The following is an 18860-nucleotide window of genomic DNA, read 5'->3' as shown; positions in this document are numbered from 1 at the left end:
AGGATCTGAAAAAATAAGCCTGTCAGTGCTCAGACCATATGCCACACACCAAATTGATCTGCATGGCTGTCATCCCAGAAAAGCATCTTCTAAAGATGATGCACAAGAAAGCCCACAAACAGTTTGCTGAAGACAAGCAGACTAAGGACATGGATTACTGGAACCATGTCCTGTGGTCTGATGAGACCAAGATAAACGTATTTGGTTCAGATGGTGTCAAGCGTGTGTGTCGACAACCAGGTGAGGAGTACAAAGACTGTAGTCTTGTCTACAGTCAAGCATGGGGGGTTGGAGTGTCATGGTCTGGGTCTGCATGAGTGCTGCCGACACTGGGGAGCTACAGTTCATTGAGGGATCCATGAATGCCAACATGTACTGTGACATACTGAAGCAGAGCATTATCCCCTCCCTTCGGAGACTGGGCCAAAGGGCAGTATTCCAATATGATAACGACCCCAAACACACCTCCAAGATGACCACTGCCTGAGGTTAAAAGTCATGGACTTACCAAGCATGTCTCCAGACCTAAACCCTATTGAGCATCTATGGGGCATCCTCAAATGGAAGGTGGAGGAGAGCAAGGTCTCTAACATTTGCCAGCTCTGTGATCTTGTCATGTGGAAGAGCACTCCAGTGGCAACCTGTGAAGCTCTGGTGAATGCCATGCTCAAGAGGGTTTAGGCAGTGCTGGAAAATAGAAAGTGGCCACACAAAATATTGACACTTTGGGCTCAATTTGGACATTTTCACTTAGGGGTGTACTCACTTTTGTTGCCAACGGTTTAGACATTAATGGTTGTGTGTTGAGTTATTTTTAAGGGACAGCAAATTTTCACAGTACTACTATACATTGTAGCAAAGTGTAATTTCTTCAGTGTTATCACATGAAAAGATATAAGAAAATATTTACAAAAACATGAGGGGTGTTTGTGAGATACTATATATATATATATATATATATATATATATATATATATATATATATATATTTATTAAAAGACTGCTGCTTTTATATATTATATAAAAAAAAAAAAAAGATTGCTGCTTTTGTGTATATAAACACACACACATAATATATATATATATATATATATATATATATATATATATATATATGAGATATATTCGTTTCATAGTCTGCTGATGCTGATATATTGGGGATAACACCGGTCCCGTCCCCCCCCCCATATCTCTTCTTTTGTCGTTTTTATTTTTTCGGCGGGGGGCGCAAGTAGCTGGTCCTGCCTAGGGGGCAAAACTGTCTAGCACTGGCACAGACTGTAATATATGCAATGACCTGCCTTATTCACTCAGGCAACACATATAAGATGTAGCTTAACCGTGATAATTAGAACAGCGTAGAACATAGCATTCGTTACCTTCTTACGTTCCAGGCGCTCCTGCTCTTCTCTCTGGAAATGTTGCTCTCTCTCCAGTCTTTGCTTTTCTGCTTCTTCTCTAGCCTTCGCTTCAGCTTCCTCCTTCTATAAAAAGATGTTTCGTCAGATTTCTTATTACACATAACAGGACCGCAGTTTTCTATGTTCATGGCTACAACTAAACTAAAAATGACTTCTAAAATACACTTACAGACTGAAATGTGCATGTATGTATAATTTATATATATATATATACATATATATATATATATACACATATACACACACATACATACATACACACACACATACACAAAAACCAGTGCTACAAACTAAAATGACACACTACAAATATTTAAATAGTGCGATCATACAGTGCATATGTAAAGTAAGGAAACCCAGTCCCCACTATATTGTAGCCAGATTCTCTATATATTCCGTTGTGTATAAAAAAAATAAAAAAAAAAGACTGTCCAAATAAAAGAAGTTCAATTTACACTTTCAAGATGATAGGCTGTCACCAACACCTCCACACGTGAAGTACAAAAATCCCCCCTCAAATTAAACTCTTATCGTTCTGTTTCTGTTAAAAAATTAAATAAAAATGTTACTCTTACCAAATTCAACTGGATCAAAAGCATGAACACCGTAGACTTGGTCTCCCTCCAATCACCCAGGATAGCTGCACCAGGAGGTTTGGATCATGCAGTAATAAGCTCAGTTCAGGACAAAGAAAAAAAAAACTCCATAGTGTAATCCCATTTAAACACTTTGTTTTCCACACTTAAAAACTCCCTCTTAGGAATTGTACAGAAATAAATAGCAAACAGGCATAGAAATAACAAAGATCCCTTCAGTGAACCATACGGGGATAGCGCAATGTCTCCTACCACATTCAGCTGCTCTTTCCAGCGGTAGTGGACGCGGTGTCCGCCAGGGCTGGCATTCTGACATCACTGCTGGTCATCGTAAAGCAACACCCTGTGGTAGGAGACATTGCGCTATCCCTGTATGTTTCTCTGAAGGGATCTTTGTTATTTCTATGCCTGTTTGCTATTTATTTATGCAAGTACAATTCCTTAGAGGGGGTTTTTAAGTGTGGAAAACAATAAAGTGTTTAAATGGGATTACACTATGGAGTTTTTTATCTTTGTCCTGAACTGAGCTTATTACTGCATGATCCAAACCTCCTGGTGCAGCTGTCCTGGGTGATTGGAGGGAGACCAAGTCTACGGTGTTCATGCTTTTGATCCAGTTGAATTTGGTAAGAGTTTAATTTGAAGGGGGGTGTTTGTACCCCCGCTTGGTGACAGCCTATCATCTTGAAAGTGGAAATTGAACTTCTTTTATTTGGACAGTCTCTTTTTTTTTTTTTATACACCACAGAATATATAGAGAATCTAGCCGCAATATAGTGTGGACTGTGTTTCTTCATATGCACTGTATGATAGCACTATTTAAATCATTGTAGCGTGTCATTTTAGTTTGTAGCGCTGCCTTTTGTATTTGTATATTTGTTTTCATTTTCTCAGAGTGGGCTTTTATTATAGCTGCTTCAGCCATAATTGGCTATAACATATACCTATTGAGGAATCAGATTATTTCACAGAATCCAGAAGTGCTTGTTTTAGTAGGAAGAGGTGCATTTTCTACATTTTTATTCTCTCTAATATATATATATATATATATATATATATATATATATATATACACATACACACATATATAGATGTATAAAAAAATAGATGTATAAAAATACACATAGGCCCAGATTCACAAAGCCCTTACGCCGACGTATAACAAGTTACGCTGACGTAAGTGCAAATGTGCGCCGTCGTATCTGTGCGCCAGACCCACAAACTAATATGCGCCTAAAAACAGGCTACACCCCGCCGACGTAGCTTGCACGCGCCGGCGTAGGGTGGGCGTACATTTAGGCTGGGTGCATGGTGCCGCTCCCATTGATTAGCCATTCAAACATGCAAATGAGGGAAATACGGCGATTCACGAACGTGCGTGTGCCCAGCGCATGCTACGCGAGATGCACGTAAGTTGTACGTCCGGCGTAAAGTTATTCCCCATAAAAGAGGTGCAACCCAGCAACAGACATGCTCAGGTGTGCACCAGGGAACACAAGCCGGCGTATTGTGCGTTGGACGTGTGTCTGGCTGGGCGTACGTTTTGTTCATGGCGTACGCAGTGATCCGGTGTAGCTTAGGCAGTTGTGCCAGCGTAGTTATGAGCAGGCGCAGGGGGGTGCGTCCACGTCACGGCGCATGCGCAGTTCGTGATACGTACCAGTCTGGCGCTCGGGCCATCATTTGCATGGGGTCAAGCCTCATTTGCTTTAGGTCACGCCCACTTCCACCTACGCCGGCGTGCGCCTTCGAAAACCCACGCCGCGCTGGCGCAGCGTTGGGAGCACTGGCTTGCTGAATGCAATGCTTGCCTCTCTGCGCTGCATTGGCGTAGCGTAAAGTGTATGCTCTACGGCGGCGTAATGTGCGCCTTGCTCTCTGTGAATCTGGGCCATACAGTATATGTCAAAAGAAAGCTAAAGGGTTATACTTAGCTTAAGCGCAAGTGTATAGACAATATTCAGTTGCTAGTTTGCAAAGGTGCTGCGTATATAGTACAAATGAAATGTCTGTTCAGACAATATCCTATTTATTTTTACAGGGTTTAGCCAGGTTGTCTGACAACTATTTTGTAGGGTCCAGCTTTGCATTTATATTTTTTGGACCCCCGTTTCCAAATCGGAGAAAAAACAAGGGAATGTTTAAGGTTAATTTATACAGCCAGTGTATAGCTAATAGATACTAATTTTTTCTGAAGAAAGAATGCATGTAATGTAACCATCATATGTCTTTCACCTGTGCAGGAATTATTTTTGAGATGGCTGCATGGCAACTGAGAACTGTGTCTGGCTTTCAAGCACTATGATTCTACTGTGCAGGGTGTGTCTATGCACTGCAGCAAAGGTAGCAGGGGATACCAAAGCTATTCCCCTGTTGCACGCTATTGTTCCTCCCACTGGCACCTAGGTTACCCAGATGGCCAGCAGATGGAGCCACTGGTGCCACAGGGGACTTGAAATTCTACAGGATCTTCACTAGGTGTTTTCTTATTACTACTGCATAGATCGGTAGCAAAGAACAGAAGATGCGAGTATTCAATGGGGATGATTTACTAAAACTGGAGAGTACAAATCTGGTGCAGCAGTGCATAGTAGCCAGCTTCTAACTTTAGCTTGTTCAATTAAGCTTTGGCAATAAAATTTGGAAGCTGATTGGTTTCTATGCAGAGCTGCACCAGATTTTGCACTCTCCAGTTTTAGTAAATCAACCCCAAAGTCTTCTTTGCAGGGGCAGCTTAGTTGTAAAGATTGGCCCAGATTCAAGAAGCAATTGCGCCTGTGTAACCATAAGTTACACGGCGCAATTGCTTACTTGCTCCGGTGTAAAGAGTGCTCCTGATTCAGGAACCTCGTTACACCGACTGCAGCCTAAAATCTGCGCGGCATAAGGCTCTTATGCCTCGCAGATTTTAGGCTGCATTCTTGCGTGTGCCGCTAGGGGGCGCTCCCATTGTGATCAGCGTGTAGTATGCAAATTGCATACTACCAACTGATTCACAAACTTGCGCGGGCCCCGCGCAAGCCAGGTACGGAGTTTCCGTACGGCAACTTTAGCGCAAGGCTGCCCCTTCTAATAGTAGGGGCAGCCTTGCGCTAAAGTATAGCTGCCGCTCCTGCGACGTGAAATTTGAATTTCACGTCGTTTGCGTAAGTGATTCGTGAATGGCGCTGGACACCATTCACGTTCACTTTGAAGCAAATGACGTCCTTGCGACGTCATTTGCCGCAATGCACGTCGGGAAAGTTTCCCGACGGAGCATGCGCTGTACGCTCGGCGCGGGAGCGCGCCTAATTTAAATGATTCCCGCCCCCGGCGGGATCATTTAACTTGCGCGCGCTTACGCCGGGCAAATTTGCCGGCGCGCCCTCGCAGTTCACGGAGCTACTGCTCCGTGAATCGAGGGCAGCGCAAAATCGTTGCCCTGCTCCCCCGCAAATATCACGCAAATGTACCTGAATCTGGGCCATTGATTTTAGTGACAGTCGCTTTAAACAAATTATACAGTTGTATAGATGCCAGGTGTAAAATGCATACATTATATATATATATATATATATATATATAATTGATGTGAAAGTAGCAATAAAGAGATGTATATCACATATATGTAGCCATGATTTGGTAGTAAAAACATTGAGCCCAATAAACAATTGATGGTGTGCCATATATTTAGTGCACCAGCACAGATTTATGGAATGGGGTTAAATGTTTAAACAGGAAGATGCAATCAGCGCACCAAATGTTTAAAATGCAACAGAGGTGTGCAATATTGTGTCGAGAGGATGATGGTGCATGACAGCGCCAAGATCATGGTTCCTGCGCCTGTGCGTTCTGCGACATAATACTTTATGTAAAATGTGCTGTGCGACACTTTGCATTCCTTCATCTGCCAATCATAGATTTGTGGGCCCAACTGTGAACTTCAGTTTTTTGTTAAAAATGCTATTAAATTTGAGTGTAGCTGCATCAGGATGTTAACAGGACACTATACTAAATGTATCTCATGTATGATGACATCATCAAGGAAATAATTGATGTGCCCAATGATCCAACAAATTATTTTATTTTCAAGCCTGTAATACAAAGGTTCAACTAGAATATGGTGTGATAACAGACACTTGTATACACAAGACCCATTGTGCTTTTCATATAATGGAAATTAGATGGATTCCATTAGGGGGCAGCAAAGTAACATCCTTCCTTTAAATAGGATCCTTCAACAACATCTGACAGGCTTTTGTATACTGTATATAACCATAGCACAGTGTGTGAACTGAATCTGTCATATGATCGGGGGGAAACAGGACATCCGTGTCGATAACTTCTGAGCTGCAGGGCTCAGTATAATCCTTGCTTACATTTATTTACTGCATGTGGTACCAGACTTGTGATAAGCAGCCTGAATCAACAAAAGAGGAGTAATGACTCCCAAATACAATCTTATGCAGTGTGGAATAATTCAGTGTTTCTTAAAGGGGTTGTAAAGGTTCGTTTTTTATTTTCTAAATAGGCTCCTTTAAGCTCGTGCATTGTTGGTTCACTTACCTTTTCCTTCCATTTCCCTTCTAAATGTTTTTTTTCTTTGTCTGAATTTTTCACTTCCTGTTCCACCTCAGTAAGCTGTTCTGGCTGACTAACCCCAGCCAGAACATGAGGGCAAGCTTACTGAGGATTAACAGGAAGTGAGAAATTCAGACAAAGAAAAAAACATTTAGAAGGGAAATGGAAGGAAAAGGTAAGTGAACCAACAATGCACTAGCTTAAAGGAACCTATTTAGAAAAAAAACAAACAAACCTTTACAACCCCTTTAACTCCAGTCCTCAAGGCGCCCCAAACAGGTCATATTTTCAGGATTTCCCTCAGATGAAATAGCTGTGGTAATTAATTAATAAGGCAGTGAAACTGAACAAGCCAGCTGTGCAAAATAATGGAAAGCCCGAAAACGTGACCTTGAGGACTGGAGTTGGGAAACACTGGAATAATCTTTGTGATCCTCACTTGTTTCTGCAGTCTCTCCATTTCTTCTTGTTCAGCTTTGGCTTTTTCCTCAGCGTCTTTCTTCCTTATTTCCTCCTCATGCTGTTGTTTCTCCTCTTCCTCCAGCCTCCTTTTCTCCTCCAGCTGCTGAGCCTCTGCCTCCCTCTGCATCCTTTCCTCAGCCTCCCTAAGAGCACGCTCCTCACGTTCTCTCCTGTAGAAGACAGCATTCTGTCATTAGTGAGGACAGGAGTATCTCATTGCAGCAAAAGTAAGGAATCAGAGAACAGACACTGCCATTTAAATCAAGAGTTTCTGAAACGAACGATTCTGACATTGTATCATGCAATCAGAATTCAGTCTATGTCAAAAGCAGGAAACTTTTAAAATTAGTTGATGCTAATTACAAGAGAAGTTCCGGAATTATATATATAAACAAAAAAAAACAAAACATACATATTCACCTAGGTGGATGCAGCACCGAGACCAAGAACTTTGATCATTAGTGAGCTCTGCCCCGGGTGTGAAGTGGGTGGGAGTAGCCGACTCAGACTCATGCTAAAAGGCTGAGCTAGCTGCCAGTCAGGCGCCTGGGTGGATCCCGACAATAAAGTCAGGATTTCTCCAGAGCCTGGAGCGGCTAAGTGATGTCAGCCGACAGCAGACTTTAGCCCTCTGTTGCCTGAATATGGGCCATGGGGTCACAAGCGTGCAAAACAAAGTGCACTCCTATGACCCACAGAAGAAGTAGGGCCAAAAGAGCTTTGGCCCTACTTCTGCTTTGAAGGAGAAGTACAGCCAAAGCTTGTTTGGCTGTACTTCTGTGGATCACAGGAGTGCAGTTTGTTAACTGTGACACTCCTAAAGCCTCTTGTCAGCTGACATCACATAGCTGATCCAGACTCTGGAGAGATCCCGACTTTAATGTCGGAATCCACCCAGACCCCTGGACTGGCAGCTGGCTTAGCCTCTCAGCAGGTCGCCCCCTCCACAGCCCAGTGAGCACTGGAGGGCCAAAGCAGAAAGCCGGTGGCTGACATTCCCCAAATCTCTGCGACCTTTGATCACTCAGTTCTAGGTGTAGAGATGGCGGGGAACAGATGCAGCATCGGATGTGGTGTGTATAAAAGTTTTTTTTATCCTGAACTTCTTTAAAAGATAAATTTGGAAATAGATCCCAGCTCCATCTGTCCCCTGCCGGCTCTACCCTGAGAGCCAAGCAATTAAATACTGCTGATTACTCAGTTTCCAGCCTTTAGTGAGCAGAGAGCCAGGGACTGTCAGCCACGGGCTCGCCACTCTGCCCTCTGGCGATCACTGGAGCGCTGGGCTGTGCAGGGGGCAAAAGCAGCTGGCTCAGTATCTAAGCGGCTCGCTAACAGGCTGAGCCAGCTGCTGGTCGGGGCACCTGAGTGGATGCGGACTGTAAAGTTGGGATCTTTCCAGAGCCTGGACAAGCTGAGTAATGTCAGTAGACAGCAGGCTTTAGCTCGCTGACGCTGAAAACAAGTCACAGGAGTGCAGAATGAAGTGCATTCCTTTGACCCATCAAAGAAGTACAGGTAATCTGCTTCATTTGACATAATGTAAATGCAGTTTTAATGGCCTTCAACATATTGCCACAGAGTTATAGTACTTCAAAATCAAACCATTCCAAAACCCTTTTTAAATGCCAACTACTAGGATGGCACTCACCTCTGCTGTTCCTCTCTCTCTCTCCTTTCTTGCTCATCTCTTTCTCTTTGCTCCCTGGCCTGTCGCCTTTTTTCTGCTAGCAGGCGAGCAGCTTCATCTTTATCTGTGGTGCCAGCCATGGGCTTGCTTGGAGATGGGACAGGAGAAGGTGCAATTACTGAAGCAGGGGCTTGTGCAGTAGCAGGGGTACTGGAAAGAACAGGCTCTAAATATAAAATATAAAACAAAAATGAAATGAAGGAAGCCACATTTTGCATCATCAGTATAGAATGTTTTTTTCTTTAGATACAGGTTTGAAAAATGCAGACAAAAGCAAAATGAAATTCAAAGAAACATCCGATTGTAACAGACAGCAATAGGTTTCATTAGACAAATGTAGATGGGGTCAGAGTCTCTCAGTTGTTGGTTTTAACCTTGATCTATCTTGTCCTGACATTCAGGGCAAGTGTGCTGGCAAGTTGCTATCAATGCAATGTGTATTTATTTGCAATTTTGTTATGTCTCAACCAATCCTCTAGTGGGTCACATACATCTGAACTTTGAGCTTTGCTTCCCCACAAGCTCAACCACTGAGTTTTATTCTTTCAATAGAGTTGTTAAAGGTCTCACGATTTCTCTTAGTAGTCCAGTTGACTGCTGTCTGCTGTCACTGGCAATGGAAATAAATGGAATTGCCCCTGTGGGAATACAAACAGCATAAAAGCCTTCCAGCTTTTTTTTTTACTCTTATCCATTGTATTATAATCAAATGGTTTAGTACAGTGGCGGCTGGTGCTCAAATTTTTTTGGGGGGGCGCAAACAAAAAAACAAAAAAACAAAAAACAATTGCAGCCTCACTGTGCCCATCAAATGCAGCCACTGTGCCATGCCATCAAACGCAGCCACTGTGCCATGCCATCAAACGCAGCCACTGTGCCATCAATTGTCACCACTGTGCCATGCCATCAAATGCAGTCACTGTGCCATGCCATCAAACGGAGCCACTGTGCCATCAATTGTCACCACTGTGCCATGCCATCAAACGCAGCCACTGTGCCATCAATTGTCACCACTGTGCCATGCCATCAAACACAGTCACTGTGCCCATCAATTGTCACCAATGTGCCCTTTAATTGTCGCCACTGTGCCAATTGATGCCACTGTGCCCTTTAATTGTCGCCACTGTGCCCATTGATGCCACTGTGCCCATTGATGCCACTGTGCCCATTGTCGCCACTGTGCCCTGTAAAATGCCTCCCCCCCTCCCCCCCCGGCACTTACCTTTCTGGGGGTCAGCCATCCTCCTTCCACGTCCCTCGATGTCTTCTTCCGCCCTCGATGACGCTTCAGCCAATCAGGTTACCGGTAACCAGAACCGGTGAACCTAATTGGCTGAGACGCCCGTCAGTCTTATCCAAGGAACACACGGGGGGTGCGTTCCTTGGTTAAGCATTCGGAAGCCGACTACAGCCTGAGGGCTGTACTCGGAAGGCCTATCACAGCTGGCTCTGATAGGCACTTCCACACAGCCAACCAGCTTCCGTTATTCAGGTGGCCGGCGCTCGCCATCCGGCCATCTGAATAGTCGGCGGCAGTGGCGAAAATACATAGATTCATGCAATGCATGAATCTATGTATTTCAGTGGCTGTGCGAGAGCCAGAGGGGGCGGCGCTCCGGCGCACTCTATGGACGAACCGCCACTGATAGTAACAGAATATGGCCTATTGGAAAGATCTCCTGTACAGTGATCACTGCCATTGGGCATGGAAAAGAAGGAAACACAGGGGCCGCTAAAATTCATCTGTCACTTTTCTGCTCATTCAAAGTGAAAGAAAAGTTTCACTTGATCTACTTTAGCTATATCACGCTTATAACATCTTCCACTATAACCACCTGCCCACAATGTACTGCGGACAGGTGACCCGTGCAGGGAAAGCCATGTCCTGGTATGTCGCTGCCTGCTTCCAGGTTTAGGGCGCACGCATGCACGAATCCCCTCCATCCCCGGCTGTGATTGTACACAGTGGCAGTGTGTCAGCAAAGCACCTCCTAATAATTCATGGCCAGGACCTGCTGTGTCCAATCACAGCCCAGAGCCCTGTATTTACAATCAACAAAGGGGTCTGTACAAATGGAACAGTCTCTGTTTCTTATCCCTGCAAGGCAGGAAGAAGAAAAAGAGAGATGTTGGTAAAAGCAACGCACATTACACATTGATAGGCAGACAATTAACCCCTTGATTGGCCTAGATGATAACCCCTTCCCCAGGGTCATTAATAGAGTGACAGTATATAGTATTATCACTGTATTAGTGTCACTAGTGATGTCAGTGGCAGTTAGTCAGTTCCTCCCCACTATTGCAGTCCCATCATAAGTCGCTAATAACCACCATTAAGGCTTAATTTCCACTGGCGTTTTTACAGCAACTTTTCTGAGCGTTTTTTACAGCTTAAAAATGCCTGTCCATGTTATTCTATGGCATCATGCCCACATAGGCGTTTTTGAGCTGCAAATGGCATAGGCGTTTTTGAGCTGTAAAAAAAACGCAGGACCAGGGCGTTCTGTGGCTCCAGCAATAGAGCTGTAAAAACGCCAGACATTAAAAAACGCTCAAAAACGCGCAAAAACGCTCAATAACGCTACCGCAGCGTTTTTGAGCTCCAGCTCACAAAAAATACGTTTTTTTTTTTTTTTTTTTACAAAATAAACATGGACAGGCGGTTTTAAGCTGTAAAAAAGGCTAACACAAGTGGCTGTAAAAACGCCAGTGGAAATGAAGCCTAAGGCTTAATTTCCACTGGCGTTTTTACAGCCACTGTTGTTAGCCTTTTTTACAGCTTAAAAACGCCTGTCCATGTTTATTTTGTAAAAAAAAATAAAAAAAAAAAAAAAAGTATTTTTTTGTGAGCTGCAACTTTAAAAATGCAGCGGTAGCGTTTTTGAGCGTTTTCACGCGTTTTTGAGCGTTTTTTAACATCTGGCGTTTTTACAGCTCTACTCTGGAGCTTCAGAACGCCCTGGTCCTGCGTTTTTTTTACAGCTCAAAAACGCCTATGCCATTTGCAGCTCAAAAACGCCTATGTGGGCATGATGCAATAACATGGACAGGCGTTTTTAAGCTGTAAAAAACGCTCAGAAAAGTGGCTGTAAAAACGTCAGTGGAAATTAAGCCTAATACTGTAAAAAAAATATATATATATCCCATAGATTGTAGGTTCTAGAACTTTCATGCAAACCAATCAATACACACTTATTGGAATTTTTTTTGGCCAAAGACGTGTAGCAGAATAAATTTATGAAGAAATTATATATATATATATTTTTTTACAATACTTTGTTTTTGCAAGAAAAACATATGGTAAATACAGGGACCATACTCAACTGTAGGATTCCAAAAACTTAAACAACAACAAGGAAAGGTCCAGTTCACAGAAATTGGTACCCTTGTAATCTCATCAAATGACTAAGATCCAGACTGCGAACGGCCAGATCTAAGGAGTCTCCCTATGGGTCTACCCTGAGAATAGGGTTCTAGCAAAAAAAAGAAGAAAAAAAAAAGGGGGGGGGGGGGCAGGGGAGGAGAGACTAGGATAAAGTTTCATCCGCCCGAACCTCATTCAGGCCGAGGGTTCGCCGAAATTATAAATTTATTTAAACAAATTTTTATTGGATATGTTTTATAGCCAAAAGTAAAAAGTACTGTTTTTTCAAAATGTTAAGTCTTTTTTTGCTTATACTGAAAAAACAAAAACAAAAACACAGTGGTGATCAATCACCAAAAGACGGCTCTATTTGTGTGAAAAAAAGGATATACTTTTTTTTTTTTTTTTGAGTACTGCATTGCAAGACCGCGTGATTACCAGTTAAAGTAACGCACTGCTAAATAGCATAAAGGGGCCAACCCTCTGGAGCGAATGCAAAACAATAACTAGTTGTATCAATATTATTTGACAAACCATAACAGTATCATTTTATACAGGGCAAGGTGCAAGGTTGTTAGAGTAAGGCCCCTTTCACACGGTCGGACCGTTCAGGTCCGCCTGTCAGTTTTGTCGGCAGACCTGAACGCCTTATACATAACTATGGAGCATTGGATGTCAGTGAAGACATGTCCGCTGACATCCGACCCGATCCGCTAAAATCAGACGGATGGCTATACGTCGCCATCCGTCCATGGCGGATCGGATCGAATCGGGTGAGATCTGATGAAAATGGACATGCTGTTAGTTTTCATCAGATCCCTCCAAAGGGGACAGCGGTGCTGCACAAGCCCCTCCCCGCTCAGTGAGCAGAGAGGGACTTTTCATCCGCCCGCTCAGCAGAGAGATAGTGGATCCGTCCCTGTGTGAAAGGGGCTTAAATGCTGCCAATGCTTCCTTCTTTTTTACATACTGTGGAACAAATATTTAAAGTGAACCTGTCAGGTCTAAGAAAAAAAAAAAGAATAAGAATAAAGCTACCTGCAAGAGAAGAGTGTTTATCCTCACCTCTCTATGGCATGCCTCTCCTTCCTTCCCATCAATCCAGCACTACAGCTACTATAAGACTCTTAGCATTTGACACCTGCAGGAGTGCCTTTGCCTGACGCGTGCCGTGGTTCCATTCTCTGATCCCGTACATTACTACAATATCCAGCAGTGACCAAGGAGTCAGAGGATGGAACCACAGGACACGCCATGAAACACAGGCATCTTACACATTCTTATGGATATTGCAGGGCTGAAATAGAGGAAGGATTAGACACACAGGCCATTTTTTTTTTTTTATCTGACAGGGTCACTTTACCCACATTTGACTCATTTAAAAATGTTGTTCCTTTAAATAATATAGATTTTATTTCTATAATAGGGAAGTGCAAAATCCTCTACCAATCAAGATGTTCTGTATGGTCTCAGGCAATCAGCACACAGCTCCAATACACAATACAAACCTGTACTAGATGCAGCACTGCTAGCGGTGCTCTCTGGTGTTTCCTGTGTCTTTGTTTCCTCTGGCTGAGATGCAGGGGATGGTTGCCTCTCCTTTTCAATTTTTTGCTCTGCTTTCTTTTCTCTGACTTTGCTGGGTGTTTTCTCTTCCTTCAGCTTCTCCGTTTTAGGTTTTGATTTTGGTGTCCCCTGTGAACTCTTTGGAGGAGTCACCTTTGGAGTTATTGGTAATGAAGGACCTAGGCAAGGTGAGGCTGGGCGCCGGGTAGGTGTGGAAGGGGAGGACGGGCGGTTTTTGGACTTCGTACTATTGGTAAATAACAAAAATCATTATAACCTTGTTCCCTAATGCCAACACCATATACTTTTATTGTTTCTCTGCCATTCAATGTACCTTATGTCAGGAGTAGGAGATGCTCGGCTCCTTGTAGCAGGTAAGGACAGTCTTTTTTTGATAATACGCTCTCTGGTCAATGCACTTCTCTCACGCTCATTTTCCCTGTCTTTTTCCTTCTTCTCTTTCTTTTTCTGCAAAGGTAAGCAATAAAGAATGGAAAGAGAGTATGTTATTTCTTCAAAACAGTGGCAGCTGTCCCCCACCCAGCCACGGCTCCCCCTCCAAAAAGTCATCCGTCATAACACCAACCCTTGACAAGACCCATTAATTCTCTATTGTCACATAACTGTGTGGGCTCCGGGCACAGTGCTCTGTGCCCTGAGTCCACCCTTTTTGAAGCCAATTAGAGCCTCCAGTTCTAATCATGTGCTTCCAAAAAACAAAAACCCCCATATAAATCAATGCTGAAGATCTCATACACAGTGCTGTGACTTGGAATATGGATGAAAGATTCTGTGCTCCTTAAGTGCTTAAATAGGGTGCCCCCCTAATAGATGTGTATTCACCCATGGGATTGGACCAACTATCGCTAGTTAGGTCAAATGCGTGTGTGGAGTGACCCCTGTAGATATCCTCTGAACCGGTGGTTGGCTATAGTGGATAATCCTTATGTGGATAGATACAATTGAAAAAACCTCATTGCGCAGCACCATTTAAAATACTTTATTCCAAAAGATTAAAATTAAGTATTCAGCTCACATGTATAAGTGCCCGATATCCTGGCACCCGGAGTGAACAGCAGATAAAAAGTCATCCGTGAAATTTGCCCAATCAGTACATGAAGCCGCTGGCACGGTGAAGGCTTGATTTCCTGGTTTGGACGTCTAGGTGGAAGTGTGACACGATCACGTGATTCAACCTCACAACAGAGGTTAAACCACGTGATCGTGACACACTTCCACCTAGGCATCCAAACCAGGAAATCGAGCCTTCACTGCACCAATGTACTGATTCGGCAGATTTCACGGATGTCTTTTTACCTGCTGTTCACTCCGGGTGCCAGGATATCAGGCACTTATACATGTGAGTTGAATACTTTCTTTTAATCTTTTGGAATAAAGTCTTTTAAACGGTACTGCGCAATGAAGTTTTTCCCATTGTATCTAGTTGGTATGAGCAGACAGGCAGGGAGGGGGGAGGACGGAGGAGACACAGACACAGGAGAGCAGGCTGCGGATGATGGAATCACCTAAACGGACCAAGGTGTCAGGCCCTGGTTATTGTGGTCAGTTTGCAGAAGGGAGGGTAAAGCCAGGCAGGATCAGCTATGTTTTTTGGGTGCTACAGGGGACCAAAAGACACAGCACAAGCACTGTGCTGCAGAACATGCTTTAAGTGAACAGGATCCGTTTTTTGGGGGGGGGGCTTTAACAAACGCTTTAATGTTTACTTTCTAATTTTCACTCCCCATTCATCTGCGGAAATAATTTGGGCCTTGCAACTGGCAGCTCAGGCATACTGCATTGCATCATTAGAGAAAGCACTCCATTCACCTTTTTGAGAGAACAGGCAGGCAAGGAACAGAAAGGAAAAGTAGAAGGGGGAGCAAAGTACAAGTTCATGTTAAAATAAAGTTGCCACTCACTGGAGATATTTCACTGCGTTTCCGGGGAGTTACATCAGGGCTGCCGGCTGTGGTTCTCCGACGTTCTGAACACCGATGCTTGTGACCATTACAAGAGGTTAGTGGACTTGCAGAGGCAGAACGAGGACATACTAATAAACCTAACAGGTAAGAAATGCATGTGAGTAAAACAAATCAGTCATACATAACAAAGTAACAGACCTAACAGGCCTGTTTCACATGGGCTGCAGCTTGTATAAGAGCAGTGTGAACAGCAAGCTTGACAAAGCATTTGCAGAGCTTTCAGTAAGCTTTGCTGAAGCTTTTAAACAACCATTTAGCTCCAGTAAATGCTGAAAACGGATCCTAATGGCAGTGCTGATTGCTACTTTTAACAAGCTCCTTGCAGGCTTCAGCAGTAGTTGAGGCTTTTTAAAAGTCTGCTGAAGCCTGCTAGCAACATGTTTAAAGTGACAGTCAGCGCTCCATTTAGAAGCTGTGTTCAACATTCACAAACTGGAGCTGAATGGTACTTTATAAGCTTCAACAAAGCTTGCTGAAAGCGCTGCAAATGCTTTGTCAAAGCTTGATGTTCACACTGCTCTTATACAAGTTAAAGCCCAAGTAAAACAGGACAATGGGTAAAAAATTAATTTGTGCATACTCAGATCTCTGCTGTTTCCCGGGAGGGTTGCTGCACTCCGGCTTCTTGCTAGAAAGGACAGGGTGGGTGTCATCAACCGATCTACGATACTGCTTTCCCAAGGACTGAGCGGCAAGTTCCTGTCTGCAAAAAAGGTAAGGGATGAGATTATTAGGTAACAGAAGAGAAAAGAGAAAGGCAGAAGGAGTATTTTAACATAGGTTTACATCCATAAAATATAAAAACAAAAAACTAGTAATGCTACAGTGTGTAGAAAAAGGAGTGGGCTTATATATTTGAAGTGAAGAGTTGCTCCCCGATTTGTGGAGGAGCACAAAAAAACAAGTTTCCTCCCACACTCCGAAGACAAAATTGGCTCTAGTATGTGTGTGCGTGCACTTTGTAAGGCACTCCACAAACTACTGGACCTATATAAATCCTGTATAATAATAATAATAATAATAATAATAATAATTTGCATTAGAGGTAGGGCCCTTAGCTTATTGGCTCTTTGAGGGCAGGAACTGATGAGAGTATACAATATATACGTGAAGCAAAAAGTGAATAGTCGGGGCTATATAAATACTTATTATTAATAAATAATACGGGCACGCTCCTGTTGAGAAACATGTCGTAGGAAAGGAGGGGATCTGGTGGAGCATGGTGCGCAACAGGTTCCACTAGGTATGCACCCAGGGCCGACCGATGATCAGTAAGACCGCCTTAAGCAGCAATATCTTTTATGTATATTTACAGAAAACAAGCACATCCATACTACATTAAAAGGGTTGTAAAGGTAAAAAATGTTCCCCCTAAATAGCTTCCTTTACCTTAGTGCAGTCCTCCTTCACTTACCTCATCCTTTGATTTTGATTTTAAATGTCCTTATTTCTTCTGAGAAATCCTCACTTCCTGTTCTTCTGTCGGTAACTCCACACAGTAATGCAAGGCTTTCTCCCTGGTGTGGAGTGTCGTGCTTGCCCCCTCCCTTGGACTACAGGAGAGTGAGGATGCTCTCTACGTTACAGATAGAGAAAGGAGCTGTGTGTTAGTGGGCGTTCTGACTCTCCTTTAGTCCAAGGGAGGGGACGAGCACGACACTCCACACCAGGGAGAAAGCCTTGCATTACTGTGTGTAGTTACAGACAGAAGAACAGAAAGTGAGCATTTCTCAGAAGAAATAAGGACATTTAAAAGCAAAATCGAAGGATAAGGTAAGTGAAGGAGGACTGCACTAAGGTAAAGGAAGCTATTTAGGAGAAAAAAATTGTACCTTTACAACCCCTTTAAGGACTTCATTAGAGGGGTTTTCTATCAAGTCATAATGCTCACTTTAAGTCCTCCCACTCTTCTTTTACCAAATAATAAAAAGGAAGTAGCCGGTGAGAAGACGATCACGTGACTAAGTTCCAAGAAGATTAGCAATAAGAACTATGGTTTGTATTTTACAGTAAATTAACCAAAGATTAATTATTTCTGTTAAAATATTGTAGGAAGCCAACAATGTCTACCCAACATCTTTTTCAAGAGACTGGTGGGCTAAAAGAAAAAAAAACGTCAGCATGTCTGATGCTAGCTTTCATCATCCTCTTGTGGTAGCATGAGTCTATGGTGCATAACAAGAGAATCTTCAATCATTTTCAAAAATGTTACAGCGTTCTGTAGTCCCCGAAAGCTAAACACAAGCTATCAGATCAGAAGTATGTTCTCCGGCATGTTTACAACAGCAACTTCTGTAATACAATGATGAAACTTCCTCCTCTGTTTTCCGCCCTGGAAATATTTGGGAGGCCATAGCTGGTAACGAGCTACATTCCTAAGAAACTGAAACTCATCCGCAGCTCACACCAGCAGCTCTATTTAAACCATATAAGTAGACAGGCTTGTACAGAGACTGCAATCCCATGAGTTTAGAGTCACAATTTATATTGACACTTATATACAGAAAATAGTAGAACACAATGCACCTAGCATTGCTGTGACAGCTCTTCCCTACTTGTGATAATTAAATTCAGGGTGTGAAATGAACATTGCTGTTCATATCACAAAGATACTGTCAGAGGATCTGTCCCAGAAGATGTTCTACTATGCTGGAAGATCCCATCATCTCACTCTATAGCGCAGGCATATGATATTAGCGGACCTCCAGCTGTTCCAGAACTATAAGTCCCATGAGGCATAGTAATACTCTTGACAGCCACAAGCATGACACCCAGAGGCAGAGGCATGATGGGATTTGTAGTTTTGCAACAGCTGGAGGTCCGCTAATTGCTTATCCCTGCAGTATAGCGGGTCAAAGTGAAATTCACACTATGCAGCTGTTGCTATGAATACCCTAATTGGTGAAATCAACAGCTAAACTGTACAGTACATGACAGACTTTGAGATAACCGAAACAAAAGAGAACAAGGGACAAACATTGATTTATACTATACTAAAAAAAGTTAGCCCCTTTGCACCGGTGCCTTCCGACCCTTTAAGAGGTTTTAGATGCTGGGAGGCAGAGCGGGGTTTATGGTCATGTGACTGCCGTGATTGGCCAAGACCCACCCACCAAGAGACTGCATATTTGCATACTGTCGGCGCCTAGGGATAAAAAAACAAAACAAAAAAACATGTATACAATAAAAAAATAAAAAAAATACATACGACAGACT

General features: G+C 43.1%; 1 protein-coding gene across 4 annotated transcripts in view; it reads right to left on the bottom strand.

Annotated features, from left to right (window-relative positions):
• Window positions 1-18860, bottom strand: part of MAP7D1 (MAP7 domain containing 1) — a 148074-nt gene that overhangs the window by 22163 nt on the left and 107051 nt on the right. For all 4 annotated transcript variants that reach the window (XM_040337333.1, XM_040337332.1, XM_040337331.1 and 1 more), the window contains 7 exons: window positions 16225-16347; window positions 15582-15721; window positions 13994-14127; window positions 13602-13906; window positions 8691-8895; window positions 7017-7209; window positions 1380-1484 (listed from right to left, as the gene is read on the bottom strand). In XM_040337333.1, coding sequence (XP_040193267.1) covers window positions 1380-1484; window positions 7017-7209; window positions 8691-8895; window positions 13602-13906; window positions 13994-14127; window positions 15582-15721; window positions 16225-16347 — 1205 coding nt within the window. The remainder of the gene's footprint in view (window positions 1-1379; window positions 1485-7016; window positions 7210-8690; window positions 8896-13601; window positions 13907-13993; window positions 14128-15581; window positions 15722-16224; window positions 16348-18860) is intronic.

This window comes from Rana temporaria, chromosome 2 (genome assembly GCF_905171775.1).
Source record: "Rana temporaria chromosome 2, aRanTem1.1, whole genome shotgun sequence".
In the NCBI taxonomy this organism is placed as follows: Eukaryota; Metazoa; Chordata; class Amphibia; order Anura; family Ranidae; genus Rana; species Rana temporaria.
Note: the sequence above shows the minus strand (reverse complement) of the source record. Positions and strands in the feature narration are given on the sequence as shown.